The sequence below is a fragment of the Pseudopipra pipra genome, chromosome 3 (genome assembly GCF_036250125.1).
Source record: "Pseudopipra pipra isolate bDixPip1 chromosome 3, bDixPip1.hap1, whole genome shotgun sequence".
Taxonomy (NCBI): Eukaryota; Metazoa; Chordata; class Aves; order Passeriformes; family Pipridae; genus Pseudopipra; species Pseudopipra pipra.
The window spans coordinates 116,405,651-116,426,568 of NC_087551.1; the positions used below are offsets into that span (position 1 = coordinate 116,405,651).

The 20,918-nt window shown below is 50.6% G+C and overlaps 2 protein-coding genes across 22 annotated transcripts in view; one reads left to right on the forward strand and one right to left on the reverse strand.

Moving 5' to 3' along the window:
- Window positions 1–20,918, reverse strand: part of PREB (prolactin regulatory element binding) — a 345,777-nt gene that overhangs the window by 97,630 nt on the left and 227,229 nt on the right. The window lies entirely within an intron of this gene.
- Window positions 1–20,918, forward strand: part of DTNB (dystrobrevin beta) — a 137,102-nt gene that overhangs the window by 17,737 nt on the left and 98,447 nt on the right. For 20 of the 21 annotated variants that reach the window (XR_010429631.1, XR_010429633.1, XR_010429634.1 and 17 more), the window contains 5 exons: window positions 3,908–3,993; window positions 6,166–6,320; window positions 7,283–7,388; window positions 8,254–8,420; window positions 14,182–14,306. Coding sequence is in view for 16 of the 21 variants with exons in the window: in XM_064651192.1 (XP_064507262.1) it covers window positions 3,908–3,993; window positions 6,166–6,320; window positions 7,283–7,388; window positions 8,254–8,420; window positions 14,182–14,306 (639 nt within the window). In the remaining 5 variants the exon portion in view is untranslated. Of the gene's footprint in view, window positions 1–3,907; window positions 3,994–6,165; window positions 6,321–7,282; window positions 7,389–8,253; window positions 8,421–14,181; window positions 14,307–15,215; window positions 15,266–20,918 lie in introns of all 21 variants that reach the window. The other variant, XR_010429635.1, reaches the window with a different exon arrangement.

Genomic DNA, 20,918 nt, shown 5'->3' on the forward strand with positions numbered 1-20,918 from the left:
TACCTTTTCTGCAACCCCAGCAGCACTTTTGATCCCAGCACGGTGCAGCAGCTTCCCTTTTCCTTCCTCTGCCTGGCATGTGGGACTGAGGGAGAAGCTGGGATGCTGCATGGGAGAGCCAGGAACAGGAGGAGAGGCAGGGCAGAGGCTCCCTCTCCAGGAGTTCAGCAACGTGGCAGGCAGTTAAAGATGCATATCTGTGCTGGAATTGCATCCCTGGGCTGGCTCTGGGCTGGAATTGCATCCCTGGGCTGGCTCTGTGCTGCTGGAATTGCATCCCTGGGCTGGCTCTGGGCTGGAATTGCATCCCTGGGCTGGCTCTGGGCTGGAATTGCATCCCTGGGTGGCTCTGTGCTGCTGGAAGGCACAGAGTGCTGGAGCTCCTTCCAGCTCTGCTGGTGGGACCATCTCAGAGCCTGGAGCTTTCTGCCAGACAGGAACAGTCACAGTCATGGAATGGTCTGGGTGGGAAGGGACCTTAAAGCTCACCCAGTGCCACCCTTGCCATGGGCAGGGACACCTCCCACCAGCCCAGGGTGCTCCAGCCTGGCCTTGGACACTTGCAGGGATCCAGGGGCAGCCACAGCTTCCCTGGGCAATGCCAACATTTCAGCAAGCTCCCAGACCTTTCCTGGGAATTCAGCCTGACTGGGTGCCCCATAAGGAGGAATTTGGGGTCTGATTCCTCTGGAGAGGATGTGGTGGGAGGGCTGGCCCCACCACTGGAATGCTGCAGTGGCTCTCTGGGAGGGACAGGCAAGGAGTGGGAGTTGCCCTGGAGCTCTGCCTGGGGCTGGATGAGGAGCCAGCTGCAACTGGAGTCAGGAGGAGTGGGCAGATCCACGTGGACACCCTTGCTGGGGGTGTCTGCTGCAGAGCCCTGGGCAGGAGGACCCAGGGGATGAGGAAGGAGCCTCAAACACAGGCCTGCTCTGATCCAAACACGTCTCCAGTTCTGTCTCCAGTCCTGGTTTTTACAAGAGATCCAAAATCATAGGGGAAGTTTTGCCTTTTTTCTTTCTGCTGGGAATTCAGCAGATGGAATAGCACTGGGGCAAAGATTTGGGCAAGTTGCTCAAGAACTGCCCCTGTCAGATTGCAGGGGAGGAGTTTGGGGGTTTTCTTGGTGCATAAACAGTGTCAGCAGGAGCCCAGTGTCTGATGGCACCAGGATCTCCTTTGCAAGGACGAGTCTGTGTCCTGGGAGGAGGCACTTTTGGCTTTGGGCACTTGATTTAACTCCAAAATGACTCAAACCCGAACTCTCCTTTGATATAGAGTCAGTGTGTTTAAAAGGGAGGGGGGCTGAGACTGGAGGGTTGAATTGGCAGCTGAGCTTTGCTCAGACAGAAGTGGAAGTCAAGGCTTGAAGAGGATGAACTTTTTGAACAGCAATTCCAGGCATGTGCTGGGCTGATCCCACAGGGATGGTGGGCAGTGAGAGAGGGGATCTGCCCCTCTGCCCCCTCAGCTGAGACCCCCCTGCAGAGCTGCCTCCAGCCCTGGGCAACAGCAGCACAAGGACGTGGAGCTGCTGCAGAGAGTCCAGAGGAGGCCCCAAGGTGATCCCAGGGCTGGAGCAGCTCTGCCCTGAGGAAAGGTTGGGAGAGCTGGGATTGTCCAGCCTGGAGAAGAGAAGCTTTGGGGTCACCTAATTGTGGCCTTCCAGGACCTGAAGGAGCTTCAGGAAAGATGGAGAGAGATTATTGACAAGGAGCTGGAGTGCCAGGACACAGGGAATGGCTTCCCACTGCCAGAGGGCAGGGACAGATGGGAGACTGGGCAGAAATTCTTCCCTGTGAGGGTGAGGAGGCCCTGGCCCAGGTTGCCCAGAGAAGCTGTGGCTGCCCCTGGATCCCAGGGAGTGTCCAAGGCCAGGTTGGACGGGGCTTGGAGCAACCTGGGCTGGTGGGAGGTGTCCCTGCCCGTGGCAGGGGTGGGACTGGATGAGCTTTAAGGCTCCTTCCCACCCAAACCATTCTCAAATTCCCTGTAGTAAAGTCTTACTCTTTTCACGTGCAGAGGGAGTGCCAACTTGTTCCTTTGGGAAAGCTCTGGTAAAAGGGGAAACAAAATAGGACAGTTGAGGTCTTTACTTTGTTGTGAACTTTATTCTGAAGGTGTTTAATTTTGTCCCTTAGTTTAGTTTTTTCCAGCAGTGGTTAAAGGGTGCTGGGTGTCAGCAAGTGATGGCCTGGGATCACCATTCCTTTTCCCAGAGCTGTGGCTCCAGGAGATTGTCTCTCTTCTGCAGAGGGAATGTTTAAAAGATACTGAGTCTGTATTAGGGAAACAGCCCCTTGTATTTCAGGAACTTCTCAGCCTGAGAGCCTTTCCCTCACCATGGAATGGGAGATGTTACCAGAGGGTAATATTTCCACACTAACTCTGAGTGTGAAAGGGAAACACAAGGGATTTGGTTCTTCCTGGTGTCTCCAGTGGCTGCTCATTCATTGTTGATGTCAGACCTTGTCCCTCAATTCCATGAGCCAAAATCCACTTCAAATAATCCTGTTCTTAACAGTGTCCAAGGCAGGTGTTAATGCCCATCTCCTTCCCACTGAATCCTGGAATCTGAGGATGGTTTGGGTGGGAAGCCACTTTAACACTCATTTAATTCCACCCCCTGCCATGGGCAGGGACACCTCCCACCAGCCCAGGTGGCTCCAAGCCCCATCCAGCCTGGCCTGGGACACTCCCAGGGATCCAGGGGCAGCCACAGCTTCTCTGGGCAGCCTGTGCCAGGGCCTCCTCACCCTCACAGCCAACAATGCCCTCCCAACCTCCCATCTCTCCCTGCCCTCTGGCAGTGGGAAGCCATTCCCTGTGTCCTGTCCCTCCAGCCCTTTTCCAGAGTCCCTCTGCAGCTCTTTGCAGTCTCCCCTCAGAAGTATTTCTGGTTTCTCTGGGTCTCTCCCCACACTCCTCCTGTGTTTCCCCCATGCCAGTACAGATGACCTGTCCAGCCCATTTAATGACAGGCATTGGAATTTATTTGAGTTGGGTTTCTCCTTTTACCTTTGAGTTCCTTGGTGGGGGTCTGTGATCAGGGACAGGGGCACTTCTGTCTGCCAGTGACTTGCTCAGAATTCCAGCAGGTTTTCCCCACTTTGCCCAGCTGTGCTGTGCTTTAACCCCCCCAGCCTCCCCCTGTGTTCCTGGTGCCTTCTCTCCCACAGCATCTCTTCCTCAACTCCCTCCTGGAAGCAGGAATAACCCCCATGTCTGTCCCTACCAGTCCTGCTGTGCTGGGTGGCTCCTTCCTGCTTTCCACAGAGCCACATCCCTTCTTGCTGCTGCAGAAGTGACTCCCCAGAGGTGCCACTGCTCCCACAGCACAGCAGTTTTAATCACTTCAGTTCCAAATGAACATTGTTCCCAGTATTCCCTGTTCCATGGGGGGTCTCCAGGGTCTCACACAGCTTCTCTGTTATCAATTCAGGGGCTTGTTTTTAGAATGAAATGTGTGTTTGGACGTCAAGAGTTTAAACTAAGGAGCAAAAGTTTAAAGAAACTAACAGGGGGCAGCAGAGAGAAAAATGAGGAGTTTCACAATGAACAAATGGGTTTTAATGGAAAAATGAATTAGCACTGTTTTACAGAAGAGTTATGGGATGGGCAACACAAATGTCAGGCTCTTTATCTGGGAATTTTTCATAATTCTGCAAGGAAATTTGATTTATGGTTAGACACTTGTTAACTCTTGCAGTGCATTAAAAATGCTGGTGTTATCCCTGTTTGAAAGTTACATTGAATAGCCTTGGCAGTCCTTAGTACTTAATGCAGATATAGATATAATGGATATATACAATAGTATAAGGATTTACACATTTCCTTCCTAGGCCTTAGGTGCTTTAGTGCTTGCCCTTCCCTGCTGGAATCCCTCACCATGTCCTTTCTCCCACAGCGAGGGCCACGGGAAGCTGACGGTGTTCTCAGTGAAAGCCATGCTGGCCACCATGTGTGGTGGGAAAATCCTGGACAAACTCAGATGTGAGTATCCTCCATAAACCCAGCCACTTCAGGAGATAGCTGCATTCCCACACGTGTTTGCTGTGTTATGTTCTGGGAGCTGATTCTCTGCTGAGTCAGCGATCCCGACGCTGACCCCTGAATCCCAGAACCACTGAGGCTGGAAAAGAGCTCCCAGGCCATGGAGTCCAGCCTGTGACTGATCCCACCTTGTGCCCCAGCCCAGAGCACCGAGTGCCATGTCCAGCATTCCCTCTCTGAGCCAGGGAGTGTTCCCCAGCTGTCTCCACAGGTCTGGTGTGGGGCAGAGCAGCCCACGATCCAAACCCCCCAGTCCTGCTGGACAAGGAGATGGAGCAGATTCCTCAAGCTGCAGAGAAAACTGCTGGTGTGATAGAGTGTTCTGTGAAAGCATGGAGAGCAACGTGGTGGTGAATAGGAAACAGCTGTTCCCTCCCCCTTCCAGCTGTTCCCTCCCCTTCCAGGGCAGGAACCGAAGGGCAGCGACTGGAATGGGCAGGGACCAATTCTGCTTTAACTTTCCCCGAGGATGTGGTGGGCACCAAACATCCACACCCCTCCACTGCTCCTTGAACCAGTCCTGCTGAAGGAAATAAATTCATCCAAGGCTGCTGAGAGCAAAGGGACTCTCAGGGAGGGGAGGGACGTGCTGGGAATGTGCCGGCCCGACCATCTGCTCTGGGGATGAACAGGCTTCTGATCTCTCTGCCTCAGCTGTTCTCTTGTGCTTTATTCCTTCTTCTGATCATTAGGAACATGCTGACTTGGTTTTTCCCCTTTTCTTTCCCACCTGGCTCACTCCATCACCAAACAACTCCTGTTTCCAGGTTCCCTGTCCCCCTGATTCCAGCCCTTTCCTGAGCAGGTTGGCAGCTCTGGCTCAGCTGGAACATGAGGCTCTCTGGAAATCCTGAGAGTTGTATCTTTAATGTTCTCTCATCTCATGAATGGTTGGAAGCTGGTCTCTCTGCTTTCACATGCACAGGCCTGTTTCCCTGCATGCTGAGGACATGAGCAGACAGCATTCCCAGCTCCTGCCATGTCTGAGGGCACAGAGGGACTGGGAGAGGGACACTGAGGCCACTCCACTGGCTCTGGAACAGATGAGTTCCTGTGAAGGCAGGGACACCTCCCACCAGCCCAGGTTGCTCCAAGCCCCGTCCAGCCTGGCCTTGGACACTTCCAGGGATCCAGGGGCAGCCACAGCTTCTCTGGGCAGCCTGTGCCAGGGCCTCCCCACCCTCACAGGGAGAGATTCCTTCCCAGTATTTCAGATCTAACATGGAATCTGATTCCCCTTCCCACCTGCCCTCCTGCACAGCTCCTGTGCTGTCCCTTGGGGATGGGGTCAGTGCACCCCAGCTCCTGATGGCTCCTGGTGAAGCTGGGGAAGGGAGGGAGCTGGGGGGGCTCAGCCTGGAGCAAAGGAGGCTCAGGGGGGACCTTCTGGCTCTGCAACCCCCTGACAGGAGGGGGGAGCCGGGGGGGGTCGGGCTCTGCTGCCAGGGAACAAGGGACAGGAGGAGAGGGAACGGCCTCCAGCTGTGCCAGGGGAGGCTCAGGTGGGACAGGAGGAGGAATTTCTGCCTGGAAAGGGTGGTGAGGCACTGGCAGGGGCTGCCCAGGGAGGTTTGGAGTGCCCAGCCCTGGAGGTGTCCCAGGAAGGCCTGGCCCTGGCACTCAGTGACAAGGTGGGCATCAGGCACAGGGTGGGCTCTGTGTGATCCTGGAGGGCTTTTCCAACCCCAGTGGTTCCATGATCCTGTGATGATGTGTTCCTTCCATTCCCACATTTCCCTGGAGTGCTGCCAGGTGTGACTGTGGCACTCTGACACTGGGTTTGTTGGTGGAGGCTCCTCAGGGGGTTTTCTGTGGGGTCACTGAAGGTGTGATGCTGGGTAACCCTCCTCCTGCTCTGCCCCCTTTCTGTCCCAGTTCGTGCACTGGCAGCATCTTTCCTCTAGACTGGATGAGATGGGATGGAGGAAACAGGGGGATTTGTATCATGGCAGGTTGGAATACATGCATTTATAAATTTTATCTTGATAGCAGGCGACAAGAAATCACGTTCTGGATAAAACAGAAACATCTCGGGGTTCAAACGGATTGACAGCTCTTTTTCCCCGTAACAAATCTGTATTTACTGTGGGGTTTTGTTATATTTTCTTACAGATATTTTCTCTCAGATATCAGATTCCAACGGACTAATGATCTTTACCAAGTTTGACCAGTTTCTGAGGGAGGTTCTGAAGCTCCCCACGGCCGTGTTCGAGGGCCCTTCCTTCGGCTACACGGAGCACTCCGTGAGGACCTGCTTCCCTCAGCAGGTGAGGGTTCCCTCTCCAGGACTTGGCATTCCTGGGGCATCGAGTCCATGGCCTGGGCAGGGTTGGAGGGAGGGGTTGCTGGTATCCCAAGCACTTTTAGGACAGCCTAAAACAGGCAATTAAAGGATTTTCCACCCCTGTAGTTGATTCCCTTCCTGGAGGTCACACCCCAGAGCAGCAGGGATGAGCCATTTCTTCTCCAAAACATGAAACGTGGCATTTTTACTATTTTCTGTTGATCTTTTCAAAGCTTTTTCACAATTCCTTTCAGCTGGGTCTGTACCAAATAAACACCTTCTTTACAGGCAGTTTATTTTTGAGTCGATTTCAGCTGTAATTTAGTTGTTCCAATGACTTGTTTCTCATCTGAGATAATGTAAATAGTATTTAACTCAACTGTAAACACTAACTTGGGTGATCTTAAGCCTCAGATTAAATGTTCAGGCTCTGGGCATGGTGATGTTCCAGGAGAAATACTTTTGCAGTGTTTAGGTGTGAAATTTGTAGTCACTAAATGTGAGTTAATTAGCAGCTGGTGTATTGGGGAAATGACACAGTGGGGAACAACCTTTGATTTCAGAACCAATGAGGCTCCAGATTTACATTGGATATTGGGAAGGAATTCCTGGCTGGGAGGGTGGGGAGGCCCTGGCACAGGTTGCCCAGAGAAGCTGTGGCTGCCCCTGGATCCCTGGGAGTGTCCAAGGCCAGGCTGGATGGGGCTTGGAGCAACCTGGGCTGGTGGGAGGTGTCCCTGCCCATGGCAGGGGTGGCACTGGATGGGCTTTAAGATCCCTTCCCACCCAAACCAGTCTGGGATTCCAGGGTTCTCAGCCAGTCTGTGAAGTGTTCCTGGGAGGCACAAGTTGTGCCATAGAGGCATTTTAAGGCTGAAGTAGTTTTTGGTGTATATAATCGGAATTTTTCTGTGCAGTCAAGTTCTCTTTCTCTTTTCTCTGCAGAAGAAGATCATGCTAAACATGTTTTTGGACACGTTGATGGCTGATCCTCCCCCCCAGTGCCTTGTGTGGCTCCCTCTCATGCACAGACTCGCCCACGTTGAAAATGGTAAATGGGATATGCAAGTGAAACCCCAAAAAGCCCTGCAGCCACCCCAAAGAGCTCCCACCTCTTTGGTTTCCACCTTGCTGGCAGATGCCTTGCCCCTGATCCCATGTTCCTGATGCTGGTTGTTCCAGTCTCCTCTTTACCCACAGCTGTGGGGCCTTTGGCAGCCATGGGGTGCTGTCACTGGGGGGGTTGTGCCTCAGGGTTTATTTGATCAAATGGGTTGTTGCTGTCCCAGATCACCCTGTCAGGGTTTGGGCTCTTTGGTTCAGCACACTGTGGTGCTTTTGTCCCCTTTTATCAGTGGGAACCTCTGCTGGCTGCAGGAGCCAGGGAAGAGAAGGGACAGTTCTGAAAAGGTGGGGGAGAACCTATGGAGCCAGGCTGGGAGAGCTGGGGGGGCTCAGCTGGAGAAGGGAAGGATCCAGGCAGACCTTGGAGCCCCTTCCAGAGCCTAAAGGGGCTCCAGGAGAGCTGGAGAGGGACTGGGGACAAGGCCTGGAGGGACAGGACACAGGGAATGGATCCCACTGCCAGAGGGCAGGGAGAGATGGGAGACTGGGAAGGAATTCTTCCCTGGGAGATTGGGAAGGAATTATTCCCTGTGAGGATGAGGAGGCCCTGGTTCTGGTTCTGCTCCCTCTCCCTCACCTTTCAGGATACATTTCCCATGGGAAGGTAGAGTCTCCTTCACCTCACTCTGATGTTCCTCTTTGGTTTACTCTGCTCACAATCCCTCCCAGAATAACGAGTGCTGAGGGCCCTGGGGGTGGTTTGGGAGCTGCAACGGAACGGGACGCTCGAGCTTTCCCCAAATTCCACTTCATGCTTTTCTTCCCTTTGCTTTTTTCCCCCCTCCTGCCAGTCTTCCACCCCGTGGAGTGCTCGTACTGCCACTGTGAGAGCATGATGGGGTTCCGGTACCGGTGCCAGCAGTGCCACAACTACCAGCTGTGCCAGAGCTGCTTCTGGCGAGGCCACGCCAGCGGCCCCCACAGCAACCAGCACCAGATGAAGGAGCACTCCTCCTGGGTAACTCGGGCTGCAGCAGCCACCCCCTGCTCATTCCTGCCTGAACTCACAGGCTTTAGCCCAGAAACCCACCCCGGGGCTTTCCAGGGTCCCCACATGGCCAAAGTGTGTAAATGGGAACAGTGCTGGGTTTGTGGTTTGTCCTTCCCTGGGTTAAACCTGGCTGGTGGCCCAGGGAATGGGGGGAATGGAGTCCCATCCAGCTGGGAATGGGCTCCAGTGGGGTTACACAGGGATCAGAGCTGGGACCAGCCCTGTTTAACACCTGCATTGATGATCTGGACGAGGGGATCGAGGGCACCTCAGTCAGGTTGTGGATGACCCCAGGGTGGGTGGGCTGTGGGTCTGCTGGAGGGCAGGAAGGGCCTGCAGAGGGGTCTGGCCAGGCTGGATCCATGGGCTGAGGCCAGTGGTGTGAGGGACAACCAGGCCAAGTGCCAGGTCCTGCCCCTGGGTCACCACAACCCCCTGGAACACCCCAGGCTGGGGCAGAGGGCCCTGGCACAGCTGCCCAGGGAGGTTTGGAGTGCCCAGCCCTGGAGGTGTCCCAGGAAGGCCTGGCCCTGGCACTCAGTGCTCTGGGCTGGGGACAAGGTGGGCATCAGGCACAGGGGGGATCCCTGGGCTGGGAGGGCTTTTCCCACCCAAACAGTCCCGTGGTTCTGTTCCCACAATGTGGGTTTGTTGGTGGCTGTCCCTGGCCTCAGGTGCTGTGGAAGGTCCTGCTCAGCCCCTTAACGTGGGTGTTTCTCTTCACATCAGTCCCTTTTCTTACACTGTCCTCTCTTGTAGCTTAAAAATCCCCAAACACTGCCCTTGCTGTCCTGCCCAGAAAGGTAACCAGTTCCCAGGGATGCTGTGCTCACACAGGTATTTTGTCCAGTGGCACCTTTAAAGACAGTATTTCTTTAAGAGAAAAGCACATTATTGCCATTCTCCTGCCAGGTGTAAATATGTGCCTGGAAAACTCTTAATTGAAAAGCCTTAAAGAAACCATCTGAGCAATAACATGCAGCTTGATAATCACAGCTCAAGAAATAATGGACAGTTTTATGTAGAAAAACCTATTTTATGGCAAAAGATGAAAGCCAAACTTTTACTTAAATTCAAAGAGAAGTTCAGATGGTGATTGGATTATAATTAGTAATTATCTTCACAAGAAAGTGCCATTATAGCATTGCTGTTAAATTTAGAAAACTGGGGCTGGATACCAGTCAGGAGTCGGGAGGGAAAGGAAAATTTAGCCTTAAATATTGTCCTTTTTATAACTCTGTGGGTATTAAAGTTGTGGAATGTTTAATCTGAGCTAAGAGTAGGTTATTATCCCCTTGAAGTGTACATAAATCCAGTGTGGGATTTTTAGTGTGAAGATGTATCTAAGCCATAGAATTGCAGACTGGTTTGGGTGGGGAGGGACCTTCAGGCTCATCCACCACTATCCCAGGTTGCTCCCAGCCCCCTCCAGCCTGGCCTTGGACACTGCCAGGGATTTCAGTCAGTGGTAAGGCAACCAGGAGGCTAAAATACTCCTGCCTCTAGCTCTAAAAACTGATTTCTGAGCCTTTTTAGCCATTTGCTGCTTATTTCAGGCAAAAAATGTGTTTAAAATGGGCTGAACAGTTCAGGGATGTCTGGAATTGTTTATAGGAGACTGGGCTGTGTCCCATAAACTGAGCCTGGAAGAGGAACCTTTGAGAGAGAGATCTTTTCCATATCCATTTCTTTGAATTCTTTAACTTCTGTGAATCTTATATGTTAACTTTATAACGATTGAAAATGAATCTTGATTTAAGAAACCATGTCCTGGTTTTGGATGTGGACTGTGCTGCTGGTTCAGTGACTCCCCTGGGTGTTTGCTCCACAGTAATTCCCTGGGGGAAAGCCCAAGTGCTCCAGCTGAGCAGCTGCTCTGGGACAGGCAAACCAGGGATTTGCTGTTCCCAGGTTTTCAGTGCAGCCACAACTGGTTCAGTCTTGCCTGCTGTATTTTGGAGCCATATGACCCAGAATAAGTATTAATAATAGGTACCTCATACTTATTATTAATGTTATTATTAACACACTTATTAGTAATTATGCTTATTGTGAATGTTATTATTAATACACTTATTATTATAGGTTCTTTCTTCTGAAGTTCTGAACTGCCCTTGGTAGTTTTTTCATGCTGTAAATCACATAATATAGAGATTTTTAGTACATATAAATATGTATTTTATATATATAATATATTATATATATTATATATATTAAAATCTATTACTATAGTGATTTTATATTTATAAGTTCAGGTAGAAACCTGTTTTTGAAAGAGGTTTTGCTGCATGAAAACATTGCTTGTTGGGGCCTGTTTGGGGGGATAAAAACCCTTCAGACACTTTCCAAATGTTTCCTTTTGGGCCATTTCAATGTTGGTTTTACTGAATAGCCCTGGACAGAGCTCAGTGAGTTCTGTGCACGCAGCAGAACCCAAAATCCAGCTGTTCATCCCGAAAGCCTGGGGATTAGCCAGAGCTCATCCTGGCTGGAGGGGCTTGGGGTCAGTTTGTTGAGCTTAAACAATCTGCCAGCAGCAAATTTCGGGTCAGTTGAAATTGTCATTAACGTTACAGTTAAATTTATTGTTTGATATTTAATATTATAATCAAAATACTCGGGTGTGGTTTGGGGGTGGGTCAGGACGCTCCTCCTGCTGTAAATAATGGAATGTTTGTGGCTTAAAAACCACCTTTGGGTCAGAGATGAACAAACCAAAGGCATGTTGAGGTGTTCCTGGAGCGAGGACACCTCTGGATACCTCTGGGAATGGTTACAGGGGCTGGGATGGGATCTGAACCAGGGCCAGCCCCTTCCCCTCCCAGCTGTGCTCCGGGAGCTGCTGCTGGCATAGGCACAGGGAATTGTGTCTCTCATATTCCTGGCTCCTTTAATTCCCCATTCAGGTGGCCTTGAAGCAAAATTAAACCTTTCTGGACGTGTTGGTGTCCGGCCCCAGCCGTGGGACACGCAGATCCCAGGATCCCACACGGGTCCCACACGGATCCCAGTGTCCCACACAGATCCCAGTGTCCCATACGGATCCCACTATCCCACATGAATCCCAGTATCCCATAGATATCCCAGTATCCCATAGATATCCCAGTATCCCACACGGATCCCAGTATCCCACACGGATCCCAGTATCCCACGTGGATCCCAGTATCCCACATGGATCCCAGTATCCCACATGTGGATCCCAGTATCCCACAGATATCCCAGTATCCCATAGATATCCCAGTATCCCACACGTGGATCCCAGTATCCCACACGTGGATCCCAGTATCCCACAGGTATCCCAGTATCCCACACGTGGATCCCAGTATCCCACACGTGGATCCCAGTATCCCACAGGTATCCCAGTATCCCACAGGTATCCCAGTATCCCACGTAGATCCCAGTATCCCACAGGTATCCCAGCATCCCACACGGATCCCACCGGTATCCCAGTATCCCACCAGTATCCCAGTATCCCACAGGTATCCCAGTATCCCACAGGTATCCCAGTATCCCACACGGTTCCCACTGGTATCCCAGTATCCCACCGGTATCCCAGTATCCCACACATGGATCCCAGTATCCCACAGATATCCCAGTATCCCACGCAGATCCCAGTATCCCACAGGTATCCCAGTATCCCACCGGTATCCCAGTATCCCACCGGTATCCCAGTATCCCACAGATATTTCAGTATCCCACAGGTATCCCAGTATCCCACATGGGGATCCCAGTGTCCCACACGGATCCCAGTATCCCACACGGTTCCCACAGGTATCCCAGTATCCCACAGGTATCCCAGTATCCCAGACGGTTCCCACCGGTATCCCAGTATCCCAGCGGTATCCCAGACGGTTCCCACCGGTATCCCAGTATCCCACAGGTATCCCAGTATCCCACAGATATCCCGCTATCCCACGGGTATCCCGGGGCGCTCCCGCCCGTTCCCGGCTGTGTGTGCCGGGACCCGTCCCGTGAGCCCCGATTCCAGTGCCCTGGGAATCCCTTTGTCGGGCTGCGTTTCCCAGCAGAGGGCACACGGGGACCGGGAATGTGGGATGGAGTCAGGCACAGCAACCCCTGGAAAGGCCCCGGGGGTGCTGATTCCTTAAGCCCGTACAGTGACCCGTGGCAAACGTTTCCCGAGGGTTTCCTTGTTCTGTGCAGGATGAAAAAGGAGCAGAAACTGTTTGTTTTGGGTGTTTATTGAGGTATTTGGCAGAGGGGGAGTGTCCTGCACTGGTGGGTCTCAATGTGTAAAAAAGGCTGAGAGTTTGCTGAAGGGAGGATTTCAGAAAGCTGGGAAAGTTTATGAAAATCCCAGAATCGTGAGCTTGTTAAGGGTGGAAAAGATCTCCGAGATAATCAGGTCCAGCCATCCCCCAGCACTGACCCAACATCCACAGGGCTTTTAAATGCCCCCAGGGATGGGCACCCCCCTGTGCCCTGGGCAGCTGTGCCAGGGCTGGGCAGCCCTTTCCAACAGGGAATTGTTCCCAGGCTCCCAGGTGCCCCTGCCCTTCTGTTGTGCTGGGCAGCAGGAGGTGTCCTTGGTGCTGCCCTGGGCTCTGCAGAGCCCTGCTGGCACGGAGCTGGAGCCAAAGGGACACGTGGATGTCCCAAACCATTGGAACAATGCAGAGCAGAAACCTTGCCGGTGCCTGGGCAGCTGGACAGTCCCTGAGAGGGGAAGGAGCTGCTGTGACTTCACCTCCTGGAGGGAGCCCAGAGCCAGGAGTGCCTGGGCCCAGGGAGGGCACCTCGTGCCCACACTGCACTCCTGTGCTGGCTCCTTTGGGATCATCAGCTGCACTTATATCACCCTGGCCCTGCTGAGTCATGGCTGTGCCATTCCAGGCAGGAATCGGGGCTGGATCCCCTGCCAGGCATTCCCAGGGGAAGGGGATGGGGCGGAGCAGCCGAGCTGGCCACGCTCTGCAGTCCTGGGGCAGTGCCAGGAGGGAATGGGAAGGGGTTGGGAGCCTCTGAAAGTAAAAGTCACACCAGCCTGCTCTGCCACTGAGAGCTGGAGATAAATAAGAGCATAAACTGGGCTCGTGAAAGCTTTTTCAAAGTCTGAAATTGTTAATGAGTGTTAGTCAGAGAATCACAGGATGGTTTGGGTTGGAAGGGACCTTAAAGTTCATCCAGTGCCACCCCTGCCATGGGCAGGGACACCTCCCACCAGCCCAGGTTGCTCCAAGCCCTGTCCAACCTGGCCTTGGACACTCCCAGGGATCCAGGGGCAGCCACAGCTTCTCTGGACAGCCAGGGATTTGTGAAAGGGAATGAAGAAACTGGTCATTCCTATCTGTCCCAACACTGTGTTCCACCTTGGCTTTGCCCATAATGGACAGAAAACTGGGATGTGACCTGCTCCTGTCCTGCTCCTCCCCTCCAAACACATCTGTGTTCAGAGGACCTCGAGAGTGAGTGAAAAAATCCCTTAATGGGATGTGATTGTCCCTCGCTTTAATTCCTGACAGAGCCCCCAGATAATTGGTTTATTTCTTAATTTTGTTAAACTCCTTTCAGTTTTCAATACTGGAGCACAGAAAAAAACCCCCAGCCCTCGTTCCCCTGTGCAGTGCCTGCAGTGATTTCCCAGGAATGGTGTGGCAGAACTGGGTGTTTCTGGATGTTCTGTCCTGTGCCTTTCTCACACTGACTTCAGGTGCTGCCCTGTTCTTCCCAACACCCCCCTCACTCTCGTTTCCCTTCCCCACCCCAGAAGTCCCCGGCGAAGAAGCTGAGCCACGCCATCAGCAGGTCCCTGGGCTGTGTCCCCAGCAGGGAACCCCCCCGGCCCCTGTTCCCTGAGCAGCCAGAGAAGCCCCTGGACCTGGCCCACATCGTGTGAGTACCCACCTGGGGCCGTGCTCTGGGAGCCAGGGGGGGTGCCAGGGTTGGGGTTGGGGTTGGGGTTGGGGTGGGGTGGCAAACGGGAGCTTTGGGCTTGGAATAGTGACTGTGCAGGGGTCAGGATGTAGGAGTGTTTCTCTGAGACACTGCTTGAAGTGGTTCCATTGGGAGCATCCCGTTACCAGAGGAGCTGCAGGAGGGGTTGGTGTGCAGCTGGCCCCAGGCCTGGCTGTGTCCTGCTGCAGCTCCTGGCAGTTCTCACCACTGTCACCTTTTGCTCCCCCTCGTGTTGGACCAGGCTCTGCTGTCTCACTCATTGCAGGTTAAAATGGCACAAACAGAACAATGTTAAACTGATTGACTTCCCTGGTCCCAGCAGTGGCAGGTTCAGCCTGTTGCTGCTGCCTGGGACATGGGCTTTACATCCCTGTCCATCCCCCTGGGTTCCTGCTCCGTGGCATTATTGTCACCCTGTGGTTGTGCCCTCCCTGCTGAACTGATGGGATGGTTTTAATACAACACCGTTGCACTGGTGTTGGTTTGGGCAGCCCTGAGGTCACTCTGCTTCCCCTTTTCATACATGTAGATGAGAGCATGTGCTGTAGAGGGAAGAACAGGAGCAAAGCACAGGGACACAGTTCAAGGAAAATGGGAGAATTCCCATTTTCGTGAGTGTTGGATCATCCACAGGTTGGAGGGTGAGGGCAGTTGATGCTCCTCTGGTTTCCTTTTGACATCTTGAATACCAAATTCTCCTGGAGCTGGTTTCTGAATGGAGAACTGAGGTGTGGAACCCTGGATGTCCCACCCCCTCTGCCCGTTCCGTGCCAGGCTGTGCTGCTCTGGCCCTCCCCAAACCCAGGGGGTTTCATTGACTGGCTCTTCTGCTCACTCCTTTGACAGTGTGGTCGTTAAGGAAAAGCTGGAGGCTAAATTGTCAAAATATTGGAAAGGTGAGAACTGCAAAGCTCATTTGTAGTGTGGCTTTTTCTGGTGTGAAAAGCGTAGAGGGTCCAGAACTGGGCCTGGAAGAGTAGTTGCCACGCTGGACTCCTGCCCCCCACAGCTTTGAGCTGATTTCTGCTTGGCTCTGTGCTTGTTTCCTCCAGCTCTTTCCCCACTGAGTATTTTCCACCTCTCCCCACGCTTTGCTTCAGCCCTGTGCAGTGAGGGATTGATCTGATTCAGTGCAGTAGAATCGCTCTGGGCTCCTCGGTGCAATCGCACTCAAATCTGAAAACCCTCAGCACTCACTTGTGCTGCTGCTCAACCAGAGCTGGAGTCTGTGTTCTCCTGACAAATTAATGTTGTTCTCCTGACCAATTAATGTTCTCCTGACAAATTATTGGAGTTCTCCTGACCAGTGGCTCCTCAGCCCCCCAAGGACAAGGGTGTCCCTTGTCCACGGCGTGAGCTCCACGCCTTGGCCAGGAGGTGCTGTGGGGCTCCTTGGGGCTCCTTGAGGCTGCTCAGCCTCACCAAAACAGCCTGTTTGAAGTGCCATCAGATCACAAATCCGTTCACATTGCCCTCTGTAGGTTCCTTTTCTCTGTGCTGCTTCCGTGCTGTGCCTCCCCAATGGGAGGTCGTGGTTGGCACCGTGGTGCCTCTGGAAAACAAACTCCCTGTGCTGGCACCGCTGCCCTGGGGGAGGCCAGGAGTGGTGGGGTGGGCTGGGCCTGGCTGAGGGAAGGCTGGTGGAGCCAAAGTCTTCCCTCTGCCACAGACCAGCAAGCTGGGGGAATTCTGCCCTTTGCCAGGACTCCTGAATTCATTAACGGATCAGACACGTGTCAGTCCCAGCAGGGCAGGGAAGGGAAAGGCCAGAGCAGGTGTCTCACTCTGGGGGTTGTGCTGTAATGCAGGAGCCACTGGAGGAGCTGCTTGAGAAGTGCCCCGAGTTTGCTTTGGGCTTCCAGCTGGGAACAGGCAATCCTCAGCTTCCCAACACGGGATTGCCTTCTCCTTCCTAACCCAGCATTGCCTTTGGGGACTGGGACAGTGGGGACATGGCTGGACACCTCCTGCAGGGACTGGGACAGTGGGGACATGGCTGGACACCTCCTGCAGGGACTGGGACAGTGGGGACATGGCTGGACACCTCCTGCAGGGACTGGGACAGTGGGGACACATCCCAACACCTCCTGCAGGGACTGGGACAGTGGGGACATGGCTGGACACCTCCTGCAGGGACTGGGACAGTGGGACATGGCTGGACACCTCCTGCAGGGACTGGGACAGTGGGGACATGGCTGGACACCTCCTGCAGGGACTGGGATGTAGCATGTGACCCTTGTATAACAAGGAATAAGTGATGCTCCTCGTGCGGTGGTGAGACAAAGAGGTTTAATTCAAACTCGCGCGCCCTTTTATCCTTACAGACCATGTGACTTTCTTAGCCAACCAGTTTACTAACTCTGGGGCATGCTCCTTGGGCTCTGTACCTGGCACATCCTCTGTGCCACCTTTGGCCCGCCCCTACACATCCCCTCTTTTAATTATATTAAGAAGTCACAAAAACAGTATGAACAAAAATGCAAACAACAATGCAAACAACAATTTTAACAATCAGAACATTATAAAACTACTAAGCTTCGCAGTGATCCGGCACATTGCTTGCTCAGTTTCTTAATTCTAATGTAAACCTTTTAAAACCTTCTTATATTCCTATAGGGTAGTGCAACTTGGATAATTACTTTATTAACTTGGGGCTTATCTTAACTGTCTATAAACTTATAACTTTTTAATCTGAGGGTTTTTATAACTGGGGATTTCAAACTTTATTTAAGAACAGGGTAATCTTAGCAAACTACAATTTCTCAAAAGCGACCTGTGGCTGAGGTAATGTTATTTGTGAGGTGTTTGGTTTTTATTATTTGACCAGTCACACAACCATTTTCATTCACACACTCATATCATACATCGGTGGCCACCGTACTGAACACACACATGAACACACACACACACACATTCCAGAGATTGCTTTTCACCACATTGGTCATTTCCTAATGTAAACTTGAAAACATAACATAACTCTTTTCCAAACTTCTGCGTTGCTCTGGTTCCTGCTGCTGTGGTCACATATTTGAATAGGGTTTTACACACCTGGAAGAAACCTGCTTGAGTTCTTTCTTATAACTTTTAGGCATAGCTTTCTCTCCATGTCACAAACCTAGGTATCTCATCCATCGTCCTGAAATCAAATCTTACTATGATTAGCAACTTTGGAGAAACAAACGCCTGAGGTGCGTGCTGCTTTTCAGACCTGCTTCTTTCAGCACTGTCACAACTCAAAAATTAATAACATACATGGCTTTATACAGATGTTCTTACAGGTTACACCAGTTCTCCCCCTTTTTGTTTAAACTTAGCACGTTTTTCAATATGTGTTTTTACTGTTTTATGGATCAGTGTGAAATGCTTGACATGAGAATTTTCCTATTTCATAGGAAGTTAACAGCTTATTATAAATGTTAATCTATTTTAGAGTACCAAAGGTTTGCTAAGCAACTAACTCATGTGTTTTACACCTTTGTGTTTTGTCTAGTGAATGTAGTGGCAGTTATGTTTTGTGAATGTATATCTATTTGCATGTACAATTTCAATATGTCTAATTCAAAATGTATATCTCTGATTGCCAAGCCTCATTTGCATTTAACTCTCTAGGGTGGTTTCCTGACAGTGTGGCATACTTTGATGATGTAGCTTTATTGATTGTTATTTGAATGGTCTCTTAGAGAACCTGTATTTTGATGGAGAATGAATGAAGCAATTGTTTGCTTTAAAACTCTGGGTATAGTGTTAAACATTGCTGCTTTAGCAGCTTTTCAGTTTCTGTCAGTCATTGGCTGTGGCAGGTCAGGATGTGATTTTGCGTGCATTTGTGTACAAATCTTACCTTTTGTAACTCACAGGAACCAATCAGAACGCATTTCAAAAAACAGGTAAGGGTTAACAATATCTCAAGGAAATTAACTTTCAAAACAGATTATCAACTTCATAGCATAATAAGCACAATTATAACATCAAAGGATTGTTTTAAAATTTTCCCAAGGTAATGACAATCAGTCCAGAACTATACAGAAGCTTAGTTCATGGCTTGTAGTTTTCTCACTGTTCCGTGGCAGGATTTATTTAAGTCTATTGCAGCATATTGTGTTTTCCTAGATGCATATGTGAAGGCCCTGAGGCCTTTCATTGGTTCAGTATTGCATCTGGTGTGGCCTTTAAAGGTAAACTGTTGATTTCTGCCACAATCTGTGCTTAAGGAGATGGATTAAAATATTACCACCAAAACTTGCCAGGGCATCTTGAAATCCAGCGTCCTCAGCTGTCATCCTATCCAAATTGTCCTTTCAAGGCTGGAATGTTGGTAAAGGCAGGATTTCTTCCGTCCAGATCCTCAGTTGTGCTCTGCCCTAAATGACAAGCTTACAAACTCAATAGCAACTTACACAGATTTAGGTGGTGGGGTATGACTGAAAGAGCTGTTTTAGAACTAACAGCGGCTTCTCTCAGTTTGATCCCACTGAAACAAAGCTGCAATGCTTCATACCTGCTGGAAACAAAAACTAGGCAGATTTGCTTTTCAGGATCTCTCCTGTTTTGTTTGCTCTTTGTTACCTTGGTATAATTCTCTAATTTTTGGTTTGCCTCTGTAATCAACAATTTGTCAGACTTTAAGTTGGAGTTCTCCCCTAGCAACACAAAGAGAGGTTGTAGGTCTCCTCTGTTTATGGCTAAAACCGGTTTTAAGCAACTGGTAGCCCTTTGAGGTTTCTGCAACTCCTGTAAATACAAATGTTTTTTACCTCGAGCTGTGTCACCTGTGTAGAGTTTTTTTGCTGTGTTGTCTTTTCCATGGCAAGTCCAGAATTGTGGTCGTTGGATCCTTCCTGAAACAAACTGAAGATCTGCACCTTGGGCAGTTTTGGTTAAAACAGCAGGAACAATTAGCAGTTCATTTCTTGTGGCACTGGTTATTAATGTGTCTTCTGCATAATGATGTATTATGGCTGTCTGATACTTCATCGAGGTATTTTGCATCTCTTGAGGAGGTACAGCCCAGCAGTGAGTTTGAATAGTTTGTGTACTGCTTAAAACCATGATGGGAAAGAGGGGTTTCTGGGCATCCTCAGGTTGACAGAGAATGGTAAAGGAATTGTTTTTTGAATCAGTTACCACTTGTGACAAATTTGCTAGAAACCCTTTAAATAGAGGCAGTCCAATCTGCAAGGCTTCTGCATGTGTTTTGACTGCGTGTTCCGCTGTTAGCATCTGTAATGTTTTCCACCTGTCACCCTTCTTTGGGGTACAGGGTACATGGTTATTTTGGGGGCTGGTTATTGGTGAGTGGCTTGCCTTAAGTAGTTTTCTCTTTTGCACATGAACAGTAGTGCTAAAAAAGAGTACAGCTAGCAATGCTATTACAAGCAATACAATACTTGTAGCACATCTTTTGTTTTGCGTATGGCACCCTTGGTACAACTGAGTCATTTCTCTGCTGCTAGGGTGTTTATGGAATGTTGCAATTAGGGGTTTCCAGGGACAATTCTCCTGATAGTGATTTATTTCTCCACAACTCAAACAACTAGTTGTGTGTCTGACTTCCTTGTGTGTTCTTATTTGGGCATCTAAAGCTGCAGCTAGAGAGGTAGGTAGCTGCTTCTCAGAGCTAGCCTTTTGATAGGGTTGCACTAGCTCAGTAAAGTCACAGTTCTCTCTTGCAGGAGAGCTCTGCAAAGCTCTTGCATTTTCTCTTTCAAAAGCCAATTGCTTGTACAGCATCTCTCTGGCTTCATTGTATTCAATTTGCTTATTTAAAGTCGACTGTAGCTGGTCCAAACATCTTAAATTCAACTCAGTATAACTTTGTAACCCTTCACTGTTGGATAGATAATCATTTTGATCTGCAGTGATAATGTTTTCCATAGCCTTTAGGGCTTGCCTGGCTATCTCTTTATGGTATTTTGATTGTGAATCTAAATTATAATTTGCTTTCCCGCTTGACTGGTGTGCCGTGGTGTCTGCCTGTAGGTATTTCCTATGAATAGAACAATTTTTCTGGAAATCAGCTAACCAGACTGTATATTGGGTGTCACTGAGAACTAGTTTTATCAGTTCTTTCCAGTCAGATGTAGTGAGTGGGTAGGTGTAACTCAATGCCTCCAAATATTTAAAATTATTGGTTAAGGACAGACCAGAACCACTTATCAATTGCCTCAGGAATTCTGCGGCCTCATACAAGGCCTGACTCTGAGGGGGCTGGCTTAGGCTCATATCGCCTGGGCAAGCCTGAATAATATTCAGGTTTTCCTTTCGTATTGCCTCGTCCAGACATTGTTCCCACATGTTAGCTGAAATTTTCTCCTGTGCCCTATTGATCCCTCCCGTTGGAACTATGTTTAGCTCTTTCTCCCCCTCCTTCTCCCCCTCCATCTCCCTCTCCCCTTCCCCCTCCCTCCATTCCTCCCATCCCTCCCCCCTTTCGGTTTCGGCAAAACCGGTTCCTTGTGGGAGGATGGTGGTCAGTGCAGGTGGCGAGTGGGGGGCGGGGCTGGGCTCTCGGCCGGAAAAGAAAGGTTGGAGTACAGTTTGTGTGGGGGG